Source organism: Plutella xylostella, chromosome 4 (genome assembly GCF_932276165.1).
Source record: "Plutella xylostella chromosome 4, ilPluXylo3.1, whole genome shotgun sequence".
In the NCBI taxonomy this organism is placed as follows: domain Eukaryota; kingdom Metazoa; phylum Arthropoda; class Insecta; order Lepidoptera; family Plutellidae; genus Plutella; species Plutella xylostella.
This window is the reverse complement of record NC_063984.1, coordinates 8,556,736-8,579,821: the sequence shown is the minus strand read 5'-3', so window position 1 is coordinate 8,579,821 and position 23,086 is coordinate 8,556,736. Positions and strand designations below refer to the sequence as shown.

Here is a 23,086-nt window from a genome sequence, read left to right as displayed (position 1 = left end):
ATGTTCAAATAAAGGTCAAATATTATTTATAATAAACTTTGTTATTTTATAACTACGCCTTCATCAATATTTTTGATTATAATTTATTTTTGAGCAAGTAAATGAAGTTGAAAAGTACAAATAAACTTCGGTAAATTCTAACTTCAGAGAAACGTCACCCATTTTTTTAGGGCGGATGTGACGTCAAAATTCTTTATATATCAATCTCAGAATAATAACTTATTTGCGTTTACGGCGGAAGTTAAATAAATGTCAAGTGTAAACAAAGAAATGTTAATGTCACCGAGTGTTTGTGATGCTTGTTGTGATCAGATACGATGGATCACATAAAAATTCTTCCAATAGATCCTAGCCTCCTATAACCTCTTTACTTCTTGTTTGATATGCTTGTTTGTTTGCAAAGTTTAGGACTTTTTATATTTTTTGTTGGTAGTGTATGGGCTGCCACTAGTTGTTCTTTTGTAATGACGCGTAAACAGCCATTCGCTAGTCAACGAGCCACTCAAATATGCTCCATATTGCAACACAATAAAATTAAATTTGTATTGTAAGTATTATGACATGAACATGACACAAGTTGCTCTTTCTACTTTTAGGTTATAATGGCAGTCGTTAGTATATTTCAAAAGTTGTTATTTTTTTCTAAATTAAGTTATGGAAGAATTCTCGTAATCAGAAGAACTGGACACATTAAATTTATTACGCAGTATGAACGAGTAAACTGTGGCCAGCTGCGGAAAAGTTTTTATTATAAATAAAAGATAATATGTATGTTATACGTTATTATTTTTGTAGAATTAAATTAGGGGATAATCATGTAGCATGTGAAAGTAAACATCGTGAGGAAACCTCAATATTTAGATTAAACACATTTAGATATGTGAACCCACCAATCCGCAGTGGACCAGCGTGGTGGGAAATGGTCCAAGCTTAGGAAGGGGGTTTAGACCTTTGAGATATGCACAATGGTTCCATTCAAGAGAGGCAGGTGCAGGTTCTTACACCCCCACAGATAATAGAATAGATTGACCCACTAACCCTAGCCTCTCTTACTGAGAACCAAAGTTACAGTAAGTACTTACATACAATACAAATATTACTTTATATTCATATTGCCATAATAGCGTAATATTGTGTACAAAGGTCATCTGGTTTGCGCGTTCCCATTTCAAAAGAGCTACTAGTAGCTATTTACGAGCTCCCATTACAAAACAGCCACTGATCACACTTTATACACTTCCTTTTTCGTTTGTTACCATGACAACATTGGTTTGTTGAAAATACAAAAGTACTCTGTGATTACTTGATTAGGTAAAAAATCTATGCCGACTGACGGGACTCATTATTCTGAGCCGTGAAATTAAAAGATTATGACGTCACACCAGCCCGCCATCCTGACGGGAATTTCAAAGTGGTAGTGATGGTTGTAATTTTTTAACTTTCTTTAAAATACCTTAAATTACTTATTTTGGCGTTGAATTTTTTTTACTATAATAAAGTGATGTAAAACTATCCAATAAAAGTATTTAAAAAAATTATGCATATTCCCTATTATGTAACTAAGTAGCATAATTTCAGCTTCCCTTCCTGTACTTATTTATTTTCAGTGAATACAGTTTCCACTTAAGCACTGCGTTCTGATTTTAACATACTTTACATATTGAACTCTCTGTAGTATTGTAGAATTGTAACGTGCTTTGGGAGAGGCCTACGTCCAGCAGCGGACTGCTATAGGCTGATGATGATGATGATGTACCATTGGCACTTAGAGCGTTTATAACTACCTTTCCTTTTTAAGATGTATCTATCTCATCTATAAGTCAATCTATCTCATATATAAGTCAATGAAATATAATGATATTTTCCTTTAAAAATAAAACATAAGAGTAATTTTCTTAATTTTTTATTTTATATACAAATAAGAAATTTTATCCCTTAGACGTAAATCTATTTAACTTATTTTAGTCTTAATTTATTATGCTGTACAGTGGTTGTACTCGAGCACGGAAGGGAGGGCGGTGCGCAGGCGCAGGAGATCCAGGAAACAACATGGCGGCTGTTTCAGCTAAAAAGACGAAACAGATCCGGTGCTGGTGCAGAAATAAATACCGTGCTGAATGTGGTAGCTGTGCTGTTAGGTTTCTTATATTTAACATAAGAAAGGAATGGCTTCAGAAGTGTTTACTGGCATTACGCAACTACGCGACCTTATTTCAGCGACTGAAACAACGAAACTCGGGCCCTATTCAGGTTAACGAAGCGTTTCCAAAGCGACATTTCCCAATCGTTTTAAGAATACTTCGTCCTGAATACGGCCTTAGCTGTCATTTGTCACTGGTTCTAAGTTTGAAAGGATCACAGACGGAGGCCGGGGTTGGTGCTGGCGACGTACTGGAGCAGCTCGTCCGAGTCTTCACAAACGACGGGCTTCTCGTGGTAGCAGGCGACGTCGTGCCACGCGATGCCGTCGTTGTACACGTTGTTGAGCACGCTCAGGCAGGACTCCGCCGTCTGGTTGATGTCGAACTCGGCGTTGTCCGGCTGCCGCTGCTTCTTGTGCCCGGTCTGCGACCACGGGTTGTAGCCCCAGCCGTTGGGGATCTGGAAGGAGATGGGATTTATTTGCAACGTTTAATTTTATTGAGCTTTTTTGGGGTGGTTGAAATTAAGGGAGGTTTTCGCTGACTCGATATAATCTCAACACACGACACATCTTAGTTACCTAACTACTTACAATGTTTCACTTAAAATACGAGATCTAGAAAGCGAAAATTCAGAGACCATGTGTTGGTTAGTTTGGCTGGCAACCCGATATAGTAGATAACAGGATATCCGGCAGTATAATAATGACCAGTTATTTGTATAATTTCCTGTCAAATAAGTGTTTGATTGCCATTATACTAATCCGTATGATTAAATCAACATGGAACGAGTTCTTTCTCAAATGATTACCTAAAGGCAGCGTCATAAACGACTTATAGAACGTAAATATTAATTTCGACACCCCAACTCGACTTGGTCGTTTATGTTGCCCAATGAATGAAGTGTTAAGGTATTCCGTTTGGTTAACCGACAGCTTATGGATGATGTACCTTTCATGGCGTCGACACGACTCTGACCGTTAAATTTCAATCATAATTTATCATGAATATTATGATACTTTGGTGCGCAACAAAAGTTCATTTATTGTAAGTTTAGTTACCTATTATTTTACAACTGATGGATGGATGGATCCATACGCTTTAAAAGATGTACAGTAAGTTCTTAAGATTTCTACAAGATGTAGTAGCTGAGTAGTGCTCAGGTAAACCTACAAAGCTCTATTGTTTGCTAACCGTAAGCTATTAGCAGTTGTGAAATCCCTTGTAAACAACCTTTTGTGCATCTCGAAAGTGCTGTAACTATTAGTTCCAGTTACACATCCTTAACGATTCGTTCCCCGACAAATTGGTTATGCGGAGACATATTGGCTTAGTCAGAGCGTAGTCCAGCACAGACTCAAGTTTTGAAGTCCAGCTAGATATCAAGTATATTCCGGCAGATATGACGTATCCCCACGGTATCCGCAGCATATTACGATTTAAAGGTCTGAAAAGCTGCTATGTTATTACGAGTAAAAAAGGTCGTTCTTAAGTAAAGTTTTCAAGACCTACAGTATGAGTAACAATGAGCCATAACGCGCTTCTACCACTATCATTACGCGTAAATATTGGTTCTATCGTACCTACCTACAAATACTTAGTAAATCACTTCTAAACTTCAAAAATAGGTATTCAACCGTTCCCAATTCTTATAAGTAAATTATTCATAAGTAAACTATGCATATACTGCTTCGTTTTATATTGATGAGACGACTGTTAATAATCATGATATTGAAAACTGACCTGGTTGGTGGGCGGCATCTTCTCCCGGTTGGCGGACCAGAACCATCCGAGGATGTTCTTGGGCTCCAGGTCCTTGCGAGACTCGCAGCCCTTGAAGTCACACAGGCGACCGCTCGTCCAGATGTAAGGGACGTCGTCTGGAAATTACACAATGTTTTATGTTACAATAACTGAATTGCTATTTATTTGTTAATCAATGACTACTTCAGTAACAGTGTCGGACATTAGCTAAAACAAATAAACCTAATGAGGTCACTTAATGAGAAGTGTCTGATGAGAATATGCGAGAGGTCACGACCATCCACTCGCCTTGACCACTGGGCGAGTGACATACAAGTGGTCAGGTGAGGACGCGCACATTCCGCGCCGTATATGGACAATGCATAATGAACTCACTCTGCTGGATCAGCTTGAAGATGAGGTTGTTCTCCTCCTGCGTCTCCATGGAGACCAGGTCCATGCAGTACTCGCGGCAGATGTTCCTGCCGTCCAGCCAGTCCACCTTCCTGTTGGCCAGCGCAGGGACGTGCCCGCTGTAGAAGTAGTTGTGCCCTCGGTAGAAAAACTCCTTTGGTCCTGCGGACAAATGAAAAAGAACAATAGTATCAATCGATCACCGCGACGCTAACTGTGCCAGAGACACAAGGCCGTGTGCTCCAACTCTAACCTCACGTAATGTATGCAGACGCAACAACATGAATAAATAATGCCGAATAATTTAACACAGTAAGTGCGCTGCAGTTAGCGCTGAATGGTATGTGACGGCCGCGGCGGGTCATGCACCGGATTGCGCAAATCTGGTCGTGACATTGACTGCCTCAACTTCTAATTGATGTTAGGGCGTAAACCTAAAATGTTCACCAGCGTCTTGCGTGGGTACTACATGGCTGTACCTCGCTATCTTTACATAACGATTACAAATGGACACAAGTACATGGGCGGGTACTTTGTAAACCGCACATGAGGTCCGATCCGTGACCCTACGGGTTACATCACATACATGCCGTACTTAGTTTCTTACTTGTTTAAGGGCGTGTAACTATGCCGGCACTTTGAGATAACATACGATTGCACAATGTTATGTTATATGCGTTGCGAATCTCATAATCCTAGACAGATAGGTAGTTTTACTATAGCAAGTAGGTGTACCTTCAAGTCTTAAAACTAAAGGGCACTGAGTTAGTACCGGCAGTTATCCTTTCTAGCTTCGCCAATTTAAGCGAGCACCCGCCAATCGCGAAACACCTAAAACGTTCAAACAGCAGCGATTAAGACTGGCGGCGCATCAGCAGATGCTTCGATCACGATGTGGGCCAAGGATCCATACCGGATGCGCTTTTTGTGCCCGCAACCACCGAAGCCGAGCAATTGTCGAGTGCTAATGGTCCCGTCCGAAGCTCACGACCGTCCATGCTCAGGGGGACTACTCTAGCTCTCGAAATACGAAGTTTCGGAGAGCTGTCGTGAACGTTTAATGCAACGAGATAGAGTGGAAACTTGGTGTTTCGTGAAGCAAGTGTAGCCCTCCTACTCGGCCCTGAATTATCGCGGACCACGAGTTCGGCGGCCATTACTGCTGAGGTCGATGTCAGACATGATTCTTTTCGAAACATCAATTCGCCATTGTCTTCGATACGAATGGATTTCGTCAGCATACGAAAAAGCTTTGTTTCATAGTCTTGATGTAAATATGGGAAACAATATGTGCTGATTCAGTCAATGCGCAGTGTTGAATTAAGGGTAAGTTGTGGTTTCTGCGGCACTTTGCCAGCCCCGGTGGATGCAGCACCTTCAGTTGTTCACACTCTGTGAACGACAGCACAAATACTATACTTAACTCTTTTATTAATAATACATACAGAAGAATCTAATGTCTGTAATTATTGAGCTATATTTTCTAAAGAATGACGATCGACATGCTTCTACTTAACTTAATTAATTCATAGGTTAATTACTACGTAAGTATTTACAATAAGCATATGTTATTTGCTGGAACTATGATGATAATAATTATGTCATAGTTCCGTCTCCGCTATATATAGCTTAACGAAGTAACTTCATAGATATATCTATAAGAATCACTTACATACTTAACTTATTAGTGATATTAATATAAATATTATCATTGAGCTTAGAGACTGGTTGTCTACGATATCAAAGAAATATAAATTGCTAGTGGTAAGTACTTATAGGTACCTGTACACACCTACATCGTAGTAGTTTTTTGGAGTTTCAGACCCTAATTCCAATATTTTACTCATACTTTCGTTAACAAACACAAGTTCGTGCTTAACTCCGTACTTCTGCGTCGCTCCTGTTATCTTATTGATTAGTGTGCAAATTCGGAAAAGGTTAAGGAAAATTGTGCACAAAATAGGTACTTACTAGTACATGTCTCCTAATTCAAACTATGTATTAGGCTCACTTACATCACTTGTCTACTTCATTTTGGCGAACAAGTATGTTTAAGCCTATTTATTCTTAAATTTTATTTCTTCGGTTAGATATAAACCTTTATCATGCTTGGATCCTAAACAGATTTAATTAAATTGCAACATCCCAATGGCCATAGGCTGCTATTTGATCAGAAAGAATCTAAGGACCTTCGGATCTTCGCAACAGTTGAAAACTTTAATGGCTGGCAACCACTTCATCTAAGTTGAGTAGCACAAAGCACAAAAGATAAATTAATTGAAGGTATCTCCTAGTACCTAATCCTTCTTGATTTACTATACAAAAATAATGTGTGAATGAAATATCGCATACCTAATGGAGATAATTAAATAGTATATTTTAATAGATCTAAGTACACGACAGGAGCCATTGAACTAATAGTGTAGTGATATGAGTAGGTCTAGCAGGGGTTCGCTAGCGCTACATACTGTTACAGAGTTTTTTTTAAAGATTTTTATTTTATTTATTTATTTTTATTTATTTATTAAGTTTCGCATGCCGTTGGGTGGATTTCAACAAGTCCTAAAAAATCTTCATTTCCGTGGACTTTTTTATCTTAAGGTTTTTTATATTAGAAAAACGCTTTTATTAAAGTTTTTGTTCATGTTAGTGTTCTTACTAAATGGGTAGCAGATAAGTTAAAAACTTAACGAGATACGGATGATTAAAATTTTCGTGCCACGGCGATGAAACATGCGTTCACGGCAATGAAACAAGCGTCCACGGCAATGAAACAAAGGCCCACGGCAATGAAACAAACTTCCACGGCAATGAAAGAACTGTATACAATGGAAATAAAAGAATCAATCCACTGCATTTTTTTAAAAAGACTGTGAGGGAAACGCAAACTTAGACAGGTATGTATGGCAGAAATATTTGGATAGATATTGGAACGAAAGAAAGAACGACAGTATGTATAAAAAATAAGAATATAGTATGGAATTCTCTAAGTAGCATTGTGGGGTCCGTATTGCGACGTATGAAAGAAAATGTTTCATTTCACACTTATAACGTTCACAAACCTTGATCATAAACCTTACCTATAACATCCTATAATCATCCAATGCTGGACATAGGCCTCTCCCAAGGAGCGCCACAACACTCGGTCCTCGATCTTCCGAATCCAGCCACTAACGGCTACCTGCCTAAGCTTGCATATTTTGACAGCTATGTTGGTAACCTTAGTCCTCTGACGTATAACCTCTTTTCTGATACCATCCATAAGAGAAACCCTAAGCATAGCTCTCTCCATAGCACGCTGAGTGACTTTAAATCGGTGGACCAGTCCCACCATCAGTGTCCACGTCTCTGCACCATATTTCATAACTGGCAGGGTGCAATGGTTGAAGACTGTTGGATGCGCCTTTCAGCCTCCTTGTCGAAGTTGCTTCTGCCTAGCCGAATAGTCTGCCTCCGGTAGTCATATTATTGCACAACTTCGATAGTTGTCTCACGAAAGTCACGAACGATCACAGGCTCCGGTTTTATGTGAACATTCTACATGACTTTTGTCTTGCCCAAGTACATACGGAGACCTACACGTTGCAAGCAGCATTAAGGCCACTTAGCATCTAGCTGAGTTCCTGCAGAGATGTATGTTCTATTATATTCTATTCTACTATCTGTGGGAGGTGTAAGTACCTGCACCTGGCTCTCTCGAATGGGACCTTTGTGCAATGTGAATATTCTATTCCAAGGTCTAAGCTGCCTTTCTAAGCTTGGACCATTTCCCACCACGCTGGTCCACAGGGGGTGGCTGGGTTCACATATTATCTAGATGTGCTAAATCTATAGGTAGATATGCAGGATTCGTCACGATGTTTTCCTTCACCGTAAAAGCGATGGTATACATTGTATTTAAATTCAAAGGAACACATTGGTACATGTCAGCGCCGGAATTCGCACCCGCATCACTGGCGTGGGAAGCGGGTGCTTACCCGACTGAGCTACCACCGATCTTATTTATACATAACGTTCATTATAATTGATTCCATTGTTATTATTAATGTAATATTATATATTTCGTTTTTATACATCTCGATACGCACCCGCCTTAACGCACTGCAAAAAGAGGTAATTTGACTAGTCCTGTAGATAATATGTCAGTGATCGGTATTACCTGTATTACAGGTAAAAGATGGTAAAGATATGTTACTTTGCCTAATCATACATACCACGGCGATGAAAACATAAGTCACGGAAATGAATAACCTGGCCCCGGAAATGAATAACCTAACCACGGCAATGAATACAAATTATTTTACAGGACATGGCAATGAATTTTTTTTCATTGCCGTGGCTTTTTTTTCATTGCCATAGCAAATATTGGCCACGGAAGCCACGGAAATGAAAGCATGGCGATGAAAACCAAGGCATTAAATAAAAATAACTAAAAAAGTATTAACTATTCGAAGAAATAAACACTTTATAAGATAAATATTTTCAAAAAGCTTTCTTTTGAATGCTTACTCTAGAAGACAAACTTAATTTTATAGAAGTTATATCTATCCACGGCAATGAAAGAAAAAATGTCCAGTCCCCAAAATTTTGACTGATTTTCACTATAGCGCAAAAACGCGGGCACCGATGTACCTCCTTCCACGTCGAGCAGTTAGGCGACACTTGTAAGAAACGATTAGCGCACTGAGGGGGGCACACAAGTTCATAGGTAAAACAATATCTTTGATCATGTTTAGGACACGGCGATGAACAGAAGTTCTGGGACACATGAATTTTCACTTACCGTTCGTTATATTCTTTATATATTTCAATAAATGTATTCCGTGACAATACTTTAACTATTAATGTATCAAATGAAACTAAGTTTAACTATCAATACTCAATATTTTTTCATCAATGAATAATAATACAAAACGTGGTGACCTGGGGACAGACACGGCAATGAAAGATTTGGAGGTTTAATATTTTTTTTTAAAATACCCATTAATCCTATTAATAAAATATTTAGTGCTACACATAGATAACTATTTCACTTAACCGGAAAAAAATATTAGAAAATTATAACTTGGTTTTTTAGTACCGATTTCATTGATGCCACGCAATTTTTGGCTGCGGGAAATTCACCCCGTTGTGGCAACACACGAGATATATTGAAAATTAAAAAACAAAAGCTTAAAAAATGAACAGCATCAATCGGCTTACGAAGGCATATAACCCGGAATAAAATCCGCCCAAACATACAGCTGCGATCGAAATAGCCGTAGCATTAAAATATTAAACCGGCTTTATGAATATTGATAATATTAGTTGACAAAACCCCCTTTGGGGTCCTGTGACCCGGCGGCCGTGAGCCCAAACGATGAAGCGCTTATTTATGTCTTAAAATTATTAATTCTTACTTTAATGACTCTTCTTTAAAGCTGCACAAACAAAATGGTCGGAATTTATTGTGCTTATTCATGAAGTATTTCATAGCCACTATCTGCCGTTATTACTTACAGGCACTAGCCTGCTGCCTACGAATAGCGTTGTTGCATTCAATTCATCCATATGTAAGTAAGTAATTACTTACTGAAATTGAAAACCTATTATATAATTTAAGTAAGCATGTATTCAATTTTTGTATAATTGTTATATCAAATGTATGTGTGTAGAGTTAAGTACAGTCCTGCTGTGTCTCGTCATGAAATGACTGGTGAAGAAGCATCATTTCCTATTTTCTCCTAGCACGATTGTGGTGAAACTTTTAAATTCATAAATTGTATACGGAAATAATTGTGACAATATACAGTTGGCATATTATTAAATGTAGCTATTTTTATACAGAAGTTTCATAACATATAGTCAGCAAACTACCACTAAAGGATTTAAATAAACGGGAAATTACATAGGTCAATATTATGTTCGTAATTTAGAAACAAAACTATGTCCTATTGATTAGAACACTGTCTCTTTTAGTATTATATTTTGTATTTAGTATCAATCACACTTGTCCAGTTCCTCACATTATAATGGTACGCTAAGTACACCTTAAGCGCTGTGATTGATTGAATGGTTAGCAAGACTTTCAAATTATTTATTTTTTCTCTATGACTTTCAAGCTTATCCTTAGGACAGAGAACTAAAGAGGCTAATCAGATATGGTCTCGCTAAAACAAATGGTCAAGTTGTGCGTGTTTGCTAATTCCACAAGTACCTACAAACGAAGGCAAATACACTGAGTTATGCCTTGAATAAGAATGAGTGTTACGTCCTCAGTCCTTTTTACTTTTCGTTTCATTTGTCGTGCTACTTATCCACTATCCAGTTATGGCGTTATTTACTCAATGGTAAAATAAAGACCCGATAGTGAGTAAAATGAAAGAGAACAAAAATTAACGTTATAAGACGAAATTTATACTTTTAAAAAGAGTAATATAAGTATTACTTAAGGATAGGACCTGAAGGTTAAGTACCTATCTATTATATGTAAATATATACGTATTTAGTTCTACATTTACAGGTTTCCTTCATTTTATCGCTGGAAAACATTTTCTTGAGCTTTTTCAAATAGGAGGTACACGAGTATATGAAAAAGCTTAAGGGAAGCTTTTTCCCGGGCGAGAGGGAACTGAAGCGGGGAGAGGGGAGGGGGGAGGCTACACGCGTCTCTCCCGACCTTGGCGGTCATTGACTTGTTTTAGTTTGACAAAGTAACATAAAAATGGTTTCAAGCAAGATATAAACTGGTTAGATCGGCATCCATTTATATACCTGTACCTACTTTGTCACTTTTAGACTCTTCGAGAGCCGATGAAGAAATATCCCTACACTAAGTTTTTGATAGAAGTCATTATAATTGTATTTGTGTTTATTATAAATTCATACCTACTGCCATTAAAGGCGTCTTACAACCAAGCATCATTGCGATATGATAATTAATAAATTTGGATATTAAAGAGCCCCAATAAAAACACTTCGATATTAAAATTTTATTTTAAAACATTTACTTACTGAATTTTATGCTATCAAGGAAGTGATGCTGCTCATGAAATAAACATTTTCCAATAAAAATGCAAGGTTAATTTGAATTTGAGTTCAAGGGTATTAAATTGTATCGTTCCTTCTCATTTTTACATACTTACGTACATTCATGCTCTGCTACGTAGATAGATGAATGCGACAGTTCATCCGAATTAATATTGATTCATATATTATAATTAGTTAATTACTGTTTTATGCTAATCACGATCAATCAAGAAAAACAAGGCAATATGAGATATGATAAATTTGGCTTATTCACAGTAGGAATGTATTACATAATATTATCATAAATATATCAGACACAAACTAGCTACGTTTCCTTAGTAGTAAAAGTGCATTTATAATTTGTTATTTAATCTAATCTTGTTCTTCTTAGCGTACCGGTGACAAACTAGAGCTGATTTACGGTTGGTCCTATCGCGCGATGTTATTTTAAACAGAGTAAAAGAGACATTCTGGACAACTTTAACCACATTTCACACAAATCGAACAACTTTCGCCTGGAAACATACCCTCCCAACAGTCCATTATTCCAGCAGTCATACATTCACAGTTTCCAAGATATTTAAACAGGCGAGCTTACTTTGCCTTCCTGGGAATTTTGGGATAAGAATTTGCCTGTGTGTTATACAACCTTTCCTTCATACTGAATTTAATCAAAACTGGTTCACGTTTACCTATTATACAGGGTGTTGCAAAAAGCTTCTAGCTAGTTACTTCGCGAATTTTCGAAACTCGTAGAATAAAAGTTGTTCAGAATGACCCCCTGAGTCACCCCCAAGAGGTAATATTATATAGAAGGATATAAGAAGACTTACTGTTAGCACACTTGGAGGGCACGGGCAGCGACAGGAACCTGCCCGGTTTCTGCGCAGCGGCGAGCGCCGTCAGCAGCGCCGCGCCGGCTATCAGCAGCCAGCCGTGCATCTGGAGACAACACAGATTAATGAGAATATAGGTATTTTCAATTATAGGTTAGCTTTATACACTCACGTGCAATGACAAAGTTCCACCTGCCATTGACTGTCATTGGAACTTTTTCATTGTTCGTGGGTGTACATTCATAGCTATGAACTAGCGGCGATGAGGATTAGTCTAGAAAAATGAGTTTTCGAAGAGTTGCCAACGTTTAATGTAATTAAACGCATTCTTGGTTAGCGTAGAAGGGCTCAGCAAGCGACCCCTCAAGGCGTATATGTATAATAGAAGTAGAAAGCTCGTTGATCTGCCACACTTTACATTACGCTGAACTTGGGCCTACAAGCGGTTAAATCCAGCGGTATACCTACGAGTACACGCGCTTAGTTGCCTTTGGATCGATTGGCAGAACGGAGTAGAGGCTTTGCGACAATTAATTCAGTAAGGCAATAGTATATTTTTTTAAAGTGCAAACTTTTTCAGGTCACAAATAGTCACAATATTTCAATAAAGTTATGGTACTGCGACAGTAATTAATTTGTCTTATAAGTCTCTGATAATTATCAAAGTTGTTCCCAGCATTGTTCTACCACTTATGAGTTATGAGCCAAACACTTGTGCCCTTAAATATAGCAAATAACTTACTCATTAGATAAAAACTTGTAAGATTTAGCAAGATTATGTTGTAGAGTCGAATCGAATGGCACGAACGAGGCATAATGGCCCATTGTATGCCGGATCGTTAACTTGACAGTTTGTAATTTGGATGTCACGGCGCGGCGGGCGGGTGCGTGATGTCCAATCTTGGACAAATTGGACAGTTAAGTTTTTGTCTACAATTAAGTAGGCATACAGAAAAATACCGACGTCCGTGCATTAGACTAGGCGCACACTATTAAAACTAAATGTAGCGTAATGAAAGCCTTCCTCACATTTCTGAATACCTATTGCATTTCTTTGACTATGTAATTACGTACTAGACGTTGGGGAATCATCAACATGTCGAAAACCCCCGCAGCTTCTGCCTATAGGCCGGGACATCGCACTCACAGTTCACAGTGAACAGGTACTTACACCATGTTACACAGAAATAATGAATGAGCGGAGGCTCCGGGACGGAGGGTCGGAGGGTACCCGCTCGACCCACATCTCGCAGCAGCCTCTAAATGTCAGCGGCGGGTTAATAGATATTTAATAGACGAAGCACCACCGCGAGCCTCGGGACGCAATACTCTCTCACGATTGACTTTTAGCGCTGACATGCGCTTGTGAAACCCCCATGTGAATATAATTAAAGGCAACTTATTTGTCGGTAATGATGTACGGTGTACACTCATCATGAACCGGGTCACTCCAGCGCCGCCGCCGCCGCCCGCACCCACGTCCCCGGCGGCGCGTCCCGCGACCGGCTCTTGCGTCACATCATGCGTTCACGACACAAGGTAAATATTTTTGAATTTTATGTAACAGTGCACGTCCGTCACCCCCCACCAGGCCGCGCCGATGACTGACTGGGGCACCTGATCACATTCTGTTATGCAATTTAATTAAAAAGCGAATTCATTTCAAATCGTGCTTTAAATGCGACTTAGCGAAGATTCCAGAAGCTTTTCGGTGTTGCTGACGAGTCTTGAATGCAAAGTGGTTGTAAATTGTATGATGCAAAGTGTATTGCTGCACAGGCCGGCTAAACAACTGGTTATTGAAAGCCTCTGAAGTGTAGATAAGAGTTGACAGTACTAGGTTAAGCATAACAGAAGGCCTGACCGTGCCCAACCAGCTTTTCAGCATGTAAAGTCATCCGTGCGTGACTGAAAGAGTGAAATTTAATCATATTTTTGATTTCGTAGTGGTCAGTTGTGTTTGCCCATTAGTCAACCGGGGCGGGTGACACTGTGTGCTCTATTACATAAGGCTGCCCCAACAGTGTCGTCACACCAATACATACAAGACAGCTTGTTTATACATGGTTGCATCTGACACGGGCATGTTACATTCATCTCGAGTACCTCCTCAATGTTAATTGATTCTCGTGCCGTACAGGGCATTAATGAAGCTTCAATGGAATAGTCAGGGTCAATAGCGCAAAAACACTTGTTCGTTCACACAAGTGATGTGAGCAGAGACCCGGAAGCGAGCGGTCGCCAGCCGGATCGTCCCCGCACCCGCGGCCTTGACACGTTTGCTCCACGACAACAAGCTACACCGTAAACGGATACATAATTGCGAGCCCACTCATCAATAAAATATAAGCCGGAGTCATCCAATGCGGAGATGCGCTCGGTAAATGCTGAGGCTTCCCTCTTCCTCAAACAATTCCAAATTAGGGATTTATTGCATATAAGATGCCTTTATGGGATCGGGCCCGTTCTGCTTTGTGCATTAACAATGCAGAGAGCAAGATGCGTTGATAATGTGAAAGCGAAATTCGTTCTCAACTGAAGACTGAAGTTACAGTATTCTTCCTGGAAAGTTCTGAGATACAGTTAACAATCACGTGAATTCCGTATTTCCGGATGCATTTGCATGTTGTTCCCCCATGATGACTATTCTAAATAAATAAGCTATCTTTTGACTAAAATCGTGTAGTAAGAAAGTACAAAAGATTAAGTTTGTACTCTTCTTTTACGAATTATGTGAAATGAAACATTGTTGTTGCGAGTGTCGCAAGCGCGGGGGGCGGTCACTGCGGCGCGGTCACGATGCTGCAGTCACGCTGCAGGTCCCACTGAGATCTTCTTCTACCATTTATATTTAGCCGGATTTAGGAACAATGGAGAAATGGCAATCAATACCTGATACCTATCACATTACCTATCAGATAAAAAACCATTTTAAATCGTATTAGCCGCATCGGTGTATGATTGGTATGTCAGTTAATTGTTAGTTATGTCAGCCTTTACCGAACAAACACCCTTTAAGAATAATTATAGTTGTAGTGTAAAAATATAATATGTTTTTGATAAGACACATACATAAACAATATAAAAAAACGCTTACACACGACCTCGCTAGTAATAGTAACGGATGCAAAAAACGGCGAAAAGTTCAAGATAACTGCTTCGCACCAAACCAAAGGTCTTAAAGTTCAATGACCAAGTGTTTAGCGGCAAAACAAGGAGGCTCTAATAACATTATGCATTATTATGTAGTTTGGTCGTGATACAAGAAACCTCTAGTGTATTTGCTAGTCTCGGCCTCGTCACTGTTGTGTTGTGAGGTGTTTGATTTGTTAACCTCCAATTTATCACGTGTCATATGGAACCTATATGGAACTCTTAGTATGTCAATTAATGTTTTTCCTACAGGCTACCTCATAGTCAGAACTGAAAATACATAATGATACGGGACAAACTAAACAAATGATGATGGGCACAAATATATGGAAGCTGGGACCAGCTCCAATAGAAATGAGTGATACGTCGTTGAAAAGGTATTTTTTTGCAGAATATGAATAACAGAAGCGCCAGTCCTGATTTACTGTCCAATTAGAATAATCACACCTTGAAAGTTTTTATATTTTATTTCTGTAATTTTAATGTTTTTGTTATTTTTTCACATTCATTTTTAATTTTTATAACAAAATGATCATCATTCATTATAATATTACATTTGTTTATTATCTCAGTAAATAAAACCAGTTGAAAGTATTTTCTCCCATTTAATAATACGTGTTTACGTGTATTACGCCCTAACTGTCATCAGGAGAGAGAGTACAATGCCATAGAAAAATACTTCCTTCCGACGAATATATTTCAAAATGGACAACTTATACGGATTTGTTGTCATAATATTTTTTTGCTCACTTGAAAAGAGCTATCCAACGATGTATGACTCATCTTTATTGGACATAGGTCCCAAAACGCCCATTGTCATTTCCTCGAAACTTAGGCAATTTTTTAGACAAATCAATAAGTACGAAAAAGGTTTTTATTGCGAAAGTGGCTGAAGTGCCAACATGAAGCATATACATAGTTCTATGTATATTACAGCCTATACAGAAACCATCATTTCAATTATAGTTCCATTTAACTTTACTTTGTATGACAAAATACGTGCATAATTATAAACTTATAAGCAAAAGCACTTAATGTATAAAGTGTAATTTCATTTAACGTGAGAAACTATTCTCACGACACGGCCTACTATTGGATCTATTATACCCACTGTAATCTATGTAGATTACTACGAATTTTAAAGCAGATAATAAATGTCAATTGTTTCAAGCGGAAAAGCTGTTAAAAATCTCCCATACAAAAGACTTCAACGCGCGCGCGAACTTACATTGCATGACAAAAGCGTTAAGTTTGATAATAACATCATTATAGCAAGTATTATCTAATTACGTTTTTTGTTAACAAAATCTTATTAAACGTGTCACGCATATTTTCATCGACGCCTGGTTCCTCATCAGTAAAAAACTGATTATTGTTTTGTAGCTGTTGTAGCCTTGAACTATTGCGCAAGATTTGACATTTGAACTACAGACCTCATACAGGTATGGCTTTGGGTCGTTGTAACATTACTGTTCTTGAATTACTTTAAAAGCTTTTAAGTAAAGATAGTCTAGATACGGATATAGGCTAGGCTCAGGTTGATATTATATTATATTATTAGTATCTGTTGTGTAGATATTTTAAGGATTAGCCTATGGGTTTAGGTTGCATATACATATAATATACCTACTTAATAAAGTAAATATAATTTAAAAATATATGAATTACGATTTGAAATTTAGACTTTAATTGCGATTGCAAAAACATTGACTCCCGTAATATGCTTTCGAAATATTTGTCGTAAGATTAAAGATATATATAACAAAAAGATAAGTGTTAGGCTCGTTGTGTCGATACTTATCACATCAACTGTACCTTGCGACAGATCGACCTTCGAAATGTATGGGTTCAGCTAGCTGAAGACTTATTGTAACAATAAGTCAATGTGATGTAAGTAGTTTTTTTTTAATACACATGTGTGCACATGACCTAACCGGAGATATTTTGATACTGCCGATAGTAAGAAATAATTAAAATATGTACTTAATATTTTTACTTTTAACTTCTTAAAACTCTTTCAAAAGCATACAATATAACCAGAACCCAAATTACCTACAACATTTTGATAAGGCATGTAACGAACCTACTCATATTTCGCAAAGTTCAAGCTACCCAAATAGAGGTTATCAGTAAAACGTAATTTGCCATCTGACATTGAAGAAGCTTTCGTTCACGACCACTTATTATTATTATAAATTCTTTATTGCACATAAAAACATTGTACAAAGGCGAACTTAATAGCATTCTCTACCAGTTAACCTTTGGTGATGTCGAGAAAGTGGTTGGTAGTGCGATAGGCTGAGAGGAGAGAAGTTATTTACTTTAATCGAGACACAGAGATATACTTACTTATACATAATAGCTATACAAATTATATACATACATATATAAATATATTCCTACATTATATTATAATATACCTAATACATAATAATAATACAAAATATAATATAATATCATCATCATCAAATAAAATATATTAAAAATCAATTTTGTTGATCGTTCTGCACTTGGAGGTAGTGCTGACGAACTTTGGCTTACCACTTATTTCTTTAAACCGTGAAAAAGTAATCGCTACTCACAAATTCATTCAGATAGACCTATGTTTAAACTACGAAGGTGTAAAATTACAGGACTTTAAACGCCTATAGTCATTATCACAAATTGCGAACCGTGTAAGATCTCAAATGTCAATTTACCGTCGGAAGCCTGATATTCAGTGATAGGCGAGGGTGCTAATCATAAACACCTGTTCTCCGATGATTACAAACTTTACTATTCATTGTAATCGTAATCTTTGCATCTAAGTGAGACTTTAGAGTTGTGCCGAGGCTAGGTAATAAAGATTGATGACTGTGCCCGAGCCGCGCCGCACTCGTGAGCGAGTTGCCCAACTTGAAGACACAGATACAAAGACACACAGACAATCATGCACGACCACTGATAGACTTGTCATTGAGCTGCCACCTAGATGACTTACTGCTAACACAAAATCATCTACTTCGGCGTGCAATAAAATGTAATGACAGTCTCGCAAATTCGCTACCACAGTCGAAGGTGAAGTCTGCAATAGGTCTGCTGGATTATTCTTTTTAGTGTCATTGAACTGGGTTCCCCTCATCTCGCCTAATCTTTATTGCCCTAAACTCGTTTCGCATAACTCGTAAGGTCTAAACTTTTTTGGTAGAATCATCACTTCGCCAAGACTTATGTGGCATAAGACTCGTTTCGTCTAAAACTCTTTTGGCACAAACTTGAAACACCTAAGTCTTGTTTGCTTAAATTGTTCGTATTGGTATAATCTTGTTTCTCCTAATATTATCTTAATAAATACTATATTATTTTTATGTTGTAAAAGTACAAATTGTGGTATTTTTCTTCCTACATCCCGAAAATCACGATATTGAATGATCAAAATATCGAAAGTGAATGACCATTATAATGATTACAAACGCCATTAAACCCCATTAGATCGAAACCTAAAGATAGGTGCGACGACGAGCAAAGCGAGGAGGAGCGTGTTAGGTGCACATTATCGTCAAATGCAAAGCGGAGCGCAGCGAAGCGGAGCGGAGCGTTTCCCACATAGCGGCCACAATACAAGGCACCAGTTTGCGCTATGTAGGGAGACACTCCAAAAGTTAAAGCCAAACGAATATTATTACTTTGTATAACCCATGCCGTTGCATTATTAGACTATTCAAGATTTGGCCATACCATTATTAGGCTAAACAAGATTATGCGAAACAACTTTTTACTAAAAGAGATTTATGCCATAAGATTTTAGGCGAAACGAGACTTTGACCAAACGTTACTATGCAATATGAGATTAGGCAAATAAATCTTAGGCCAAAAAAGGTAGAACCGATCAACACTAGCACTGTGTAATCTATTAATTATAAACAAACTATACAATTAAAACGATTTACAAATTAATGTAAGATATTTTGCAAGCTCAGCCATTGTCTATTTAGAATGTAAGAAAGCGTGTCATGGATTGAGCTGTAAAAACACTCGAGATCTCCCATGGATACGCCAAACTATTCATAAGTCACAACTTATTGTATGTTGGTAATAGTTGCTTCAGACATACATTGCAGTAAAACATACAGTAGGTGAAGTACATACTGTCTACCTAGTGCTTACTAGTCTACGCAATGTTCTTGAATGTAATTTATTTTAGGTTTAACCATCATATTGACAAGAGATCGATGTTGCATCGCAACCATGAAACATGATGGAAAAGCCGCTTGTTCATTAATAAAACGGCTGCGTATCAATCAAAGTGGAGATAAATAGTAATCTGTGGAAGTGCATCGCAATGCGGCGGGCACCTGACACACATGTCGATCAGCGATGCGCCCGCGCCGCCGCCGCCGCCGCCGCCGCCGCCGCCCTGGCCGAGTGGCGCAATGAGAGGACGGCGCTGGGCGTGAACGAACCAACGACCAGTTTCAGAATTTAGAAAACTTATTTTTTATTTAGGTTTGTATAGTTTACCAACGTACCTTATCTGCTGCGGGAGTGGATGGACAAAAATAAAGCGTTAGGTGCTTTATGCTTCATTAGGACAAATTTCTCAAGTAAGAGGAATTAATTCTAACATTTGAATAACAACGTACCACCACTCACTTCAGAAAATGTACCTAGACTGAACTTAAGTCCTAATTAACGACAATTTCAGCCAATCACAGCACTGTAATTCATATTCAAGTTCGGCTTAACTCGGCGTTCTCATCTATGAATCACAATTAATCTACTTATCATCATAAGTATTTAGGTACCCATAAATATATTATATCAACAACCTAAGTTAATTTGGTTATAATCGAAAGAAAGAGACGAATCTGCGAGACTAGATTACGAAAACTTAGGAATCCAGGCACCACGTGCCTGAGCTCGTCGGTCCACCGCAAAGCGGCTGCAGGGAGTCCCACGCTAAACATTTGTTATGGTAACTATTTATAGTCTCTACTCGAGATACGAATATTCGGCCCGATCCTATAAACTTAATTTTGCTGATTTTACTTATCGGTGACTTTATTGTATGATTAGATTCTTCATAGCAACCTAGTTATTTACATAACACACTGACAATCACCAGGACAAATCGTCAATAAGTATCCACACAAAGTCTCAAAGCTGATGTCAGATTTTATTAATCCAGTAAAATATATTTTATACTGCTTTTTATGCATAAACACATCGTTTAAACGGAGCTAACCGGTTCACACTAATTATTAAAACGGATTTAAATAAGTAACGAAGACCTGATGAGTTAGTATACGGACATTAGGTGTATTTAAAATATCATATCTTGGAATTCAATACACAATCTATTTTTACACAACACGTTGTTGCAAAAGTTATTAATTATGAAAAAGAGACACTCAGCTTAGCAAAGAAGCAAAATAAACATGTGATCTGAGCATGTAATTAATTAATTAATTAATGCATTTATCTAATCTGTGATTTCGTGGTACTGGCTGAAAAAGCGTTTGAATATAGAGTTCCCACGTGAGTTGGGAGCCAATCAGCAACTGAAGGCTACGGCCGACAATGACGTGGTGAAACGGTCACAGAGTACCTCGAGCAAAGGGTTCCGAACATTATCTGAGAATCAGCTACCATGTTGCAACGCAAGGCGTGACACACATACGACTTCACCCAGTCAGCTGTGAGCAATCGTCAAGAACAAATACCTACCGAATTGACAGTAGATAAGTACCTATTTTAATAATGTTTGAGTTAAGTTCTGTAAATCAACGCAACTTTTGAGAGTTTCCGCAGCCTTAGACCACACTTTCAGTCATTTCTAATCACACAAATCACACTTTTAATTTACACGCAAGTCGATAATGAGATCGTTCTTGTAATACCGAGATAGCACATAAGCTTTTGGTGCAACTATGCTTGTCAAATGCGTACCATAAAAGCTCGATATTATTATAAGCTATCTGGTATGGAAGTATTTCTCAAACTTTTAATTTACATTACTAATTAGTGTTTCATGATTAAACTCAATAAGTTGTTATATTATTAGTTGCAAGCTTTATAACTTATAAGTCTGATTTTACATCATTAAAGTTATTTTGTTGGATTAAATTATTATTTGGGTAGATAGGATGATTCGTTGAATATTAATCACTGTATTTATAACTTCTTCGTTTTTAAATTTATTACATATATATTTTATATATAAATTTCACTGTCAAATCCCGCGCATCCTTAAACTTCATTCCCGAATCATCCCGCCTTCCCATTGCTATGCATGCGTAGACCATAGAGGGACTTACCTTTTTTATTTGTTGTAAAAAAAAATAAGCCGCGGGAAAAATCACACAGTCACTGTTGTAATAGCTCGCGGCTGGTTCGGGCGAGGTCTTTTATAGCGCTCGGAGCGGGGATGGCGAGCCGAGCCGAGCGGTGGGACGCTCCGGTCTGCACATCTTGAATAACTTCAACTTATCAGCGTGCGGCATTCCTCGGGAAATGGTTTGGGCTATATTCTCTATGCATCCTGAAAAGTGTACTTTTTATTTAACTTGATTTTAGCCAGTATTTTTTATTGGTTACACTCTGGAATTAAAAATAAAGTTTGTTTTGCCCAGAAAAAACTAAAAAGTTTACCTATTGAAATGGTTTATGTAGTCTGAATCTTTGTTCATAAAAATCTGAAAAATATAAAACTTTATATGAGGTAAACTACATGCTGTCTCTCTCTGTTATTATTTTTAGACAGTGACAGCATGTATTTTATCCCATAGGTAGCCACTAACCAGACATTGTAAAACAGGCCCTTAATCATTTTTGGAAAAAGTAATTATTTTTAACTAACTTCGAAAAACAAGGTGTGAGAACCTCATCCGTTTCTCGAATTCGTCTTTATCAAATAAAATGTACTTATGTCCACCGATATTATTATTTTCACCAGTTATGGACCGATACATTTTTTATGTACTAAGTACCTTATTGGGTTTATCTTTATCTAATAAAGTTTGATATAAGATGTACCTATATCATACGTCTAACTACAACGTTACAATCTTACAATACTAGGAAATGTATTTTTGCAACACTGTCCATGAATTTATACCCGTAAACGTAAAGCTCTTTAGATTTCTATAAGTAATAGTTGGAGCTCCAACATAGTAATTAGTGTTGCCCAAATGCAAGAACAAGACGAGACTTAGCCAGTCTTGGTCTTGGTCTTGCGCCAATACACCTGGTCTTGGTCTTGGTCTTGGTCTTGCGCCAATACACCTGGTCTTGGTCTTGGTCTTGGTCTTGCGCTCCCAGTCTTGGTCTTGGTCTTGGTCTTGCAGCAAGAGTCTTGCAAGTCTTGCAATTACCTATTAGTCTATTACTATTTATTAAAGTTTACTTTTTGATTTTAATAGATATTTTTTTATTCGCTATGTTTATGGTATTAGTCGTAATGCGCATAGGTCCAGTTTTTCATTTTCTTTGATACAGTTTTTTGCATCTCATAGAATTCCTAAGCGTACTTACCTATACACCGAACTGTTACACCTAACTACTCAGTGAAATAGCGCTCTGCAAGACGCAAGAGTCTTGCAGGCTATGTCTTGTTCTTGCTCAAGTCTTGCACGGTCAGTCTTGGTCTTGGTCTTGCTAAAAATACGCGGTCTTGTTCTTGGTCTTGGTCTTGCAAAAACGCAAGAACAAGACCAAGACTGCAAGACCAAGACTGAATTTGGGCAACACTAATAGTAATAGATTCACAATAGTGTTATTCAGTAAATTACTCGTTAAGGGTCGGCAATAGGC

At 37.9% G+C, this 23,086-nt stretch overlaps 1 protein-coding gene across 1 annotated transcript; it reads right to left on the bottom strand.

Annotated features, from left to right (window-relative positions):
* Positions 1–1,890: 1,890 nt before the first annotated feature.
* On the bottom strand, positions 1,891–21,653 carry LOC105382435 (uncharacterized). The gene is given in 5 exon segments (NM_001309075.1): positions 1,891–2,601; positions 3,885–4,021; positions 4,281–4,460; positions 12,140–12,248; positions 21,592–21,653. Coding segments are annotated over 4 exon segments (672 nt in total). The 5' UTR covers positions 21,592–21,653; the 3' UTR covers positions 1,891–2,355.
* Between the last annotated feature and the right edge of the window lie 1,433 nt (positions 21,654–23,086).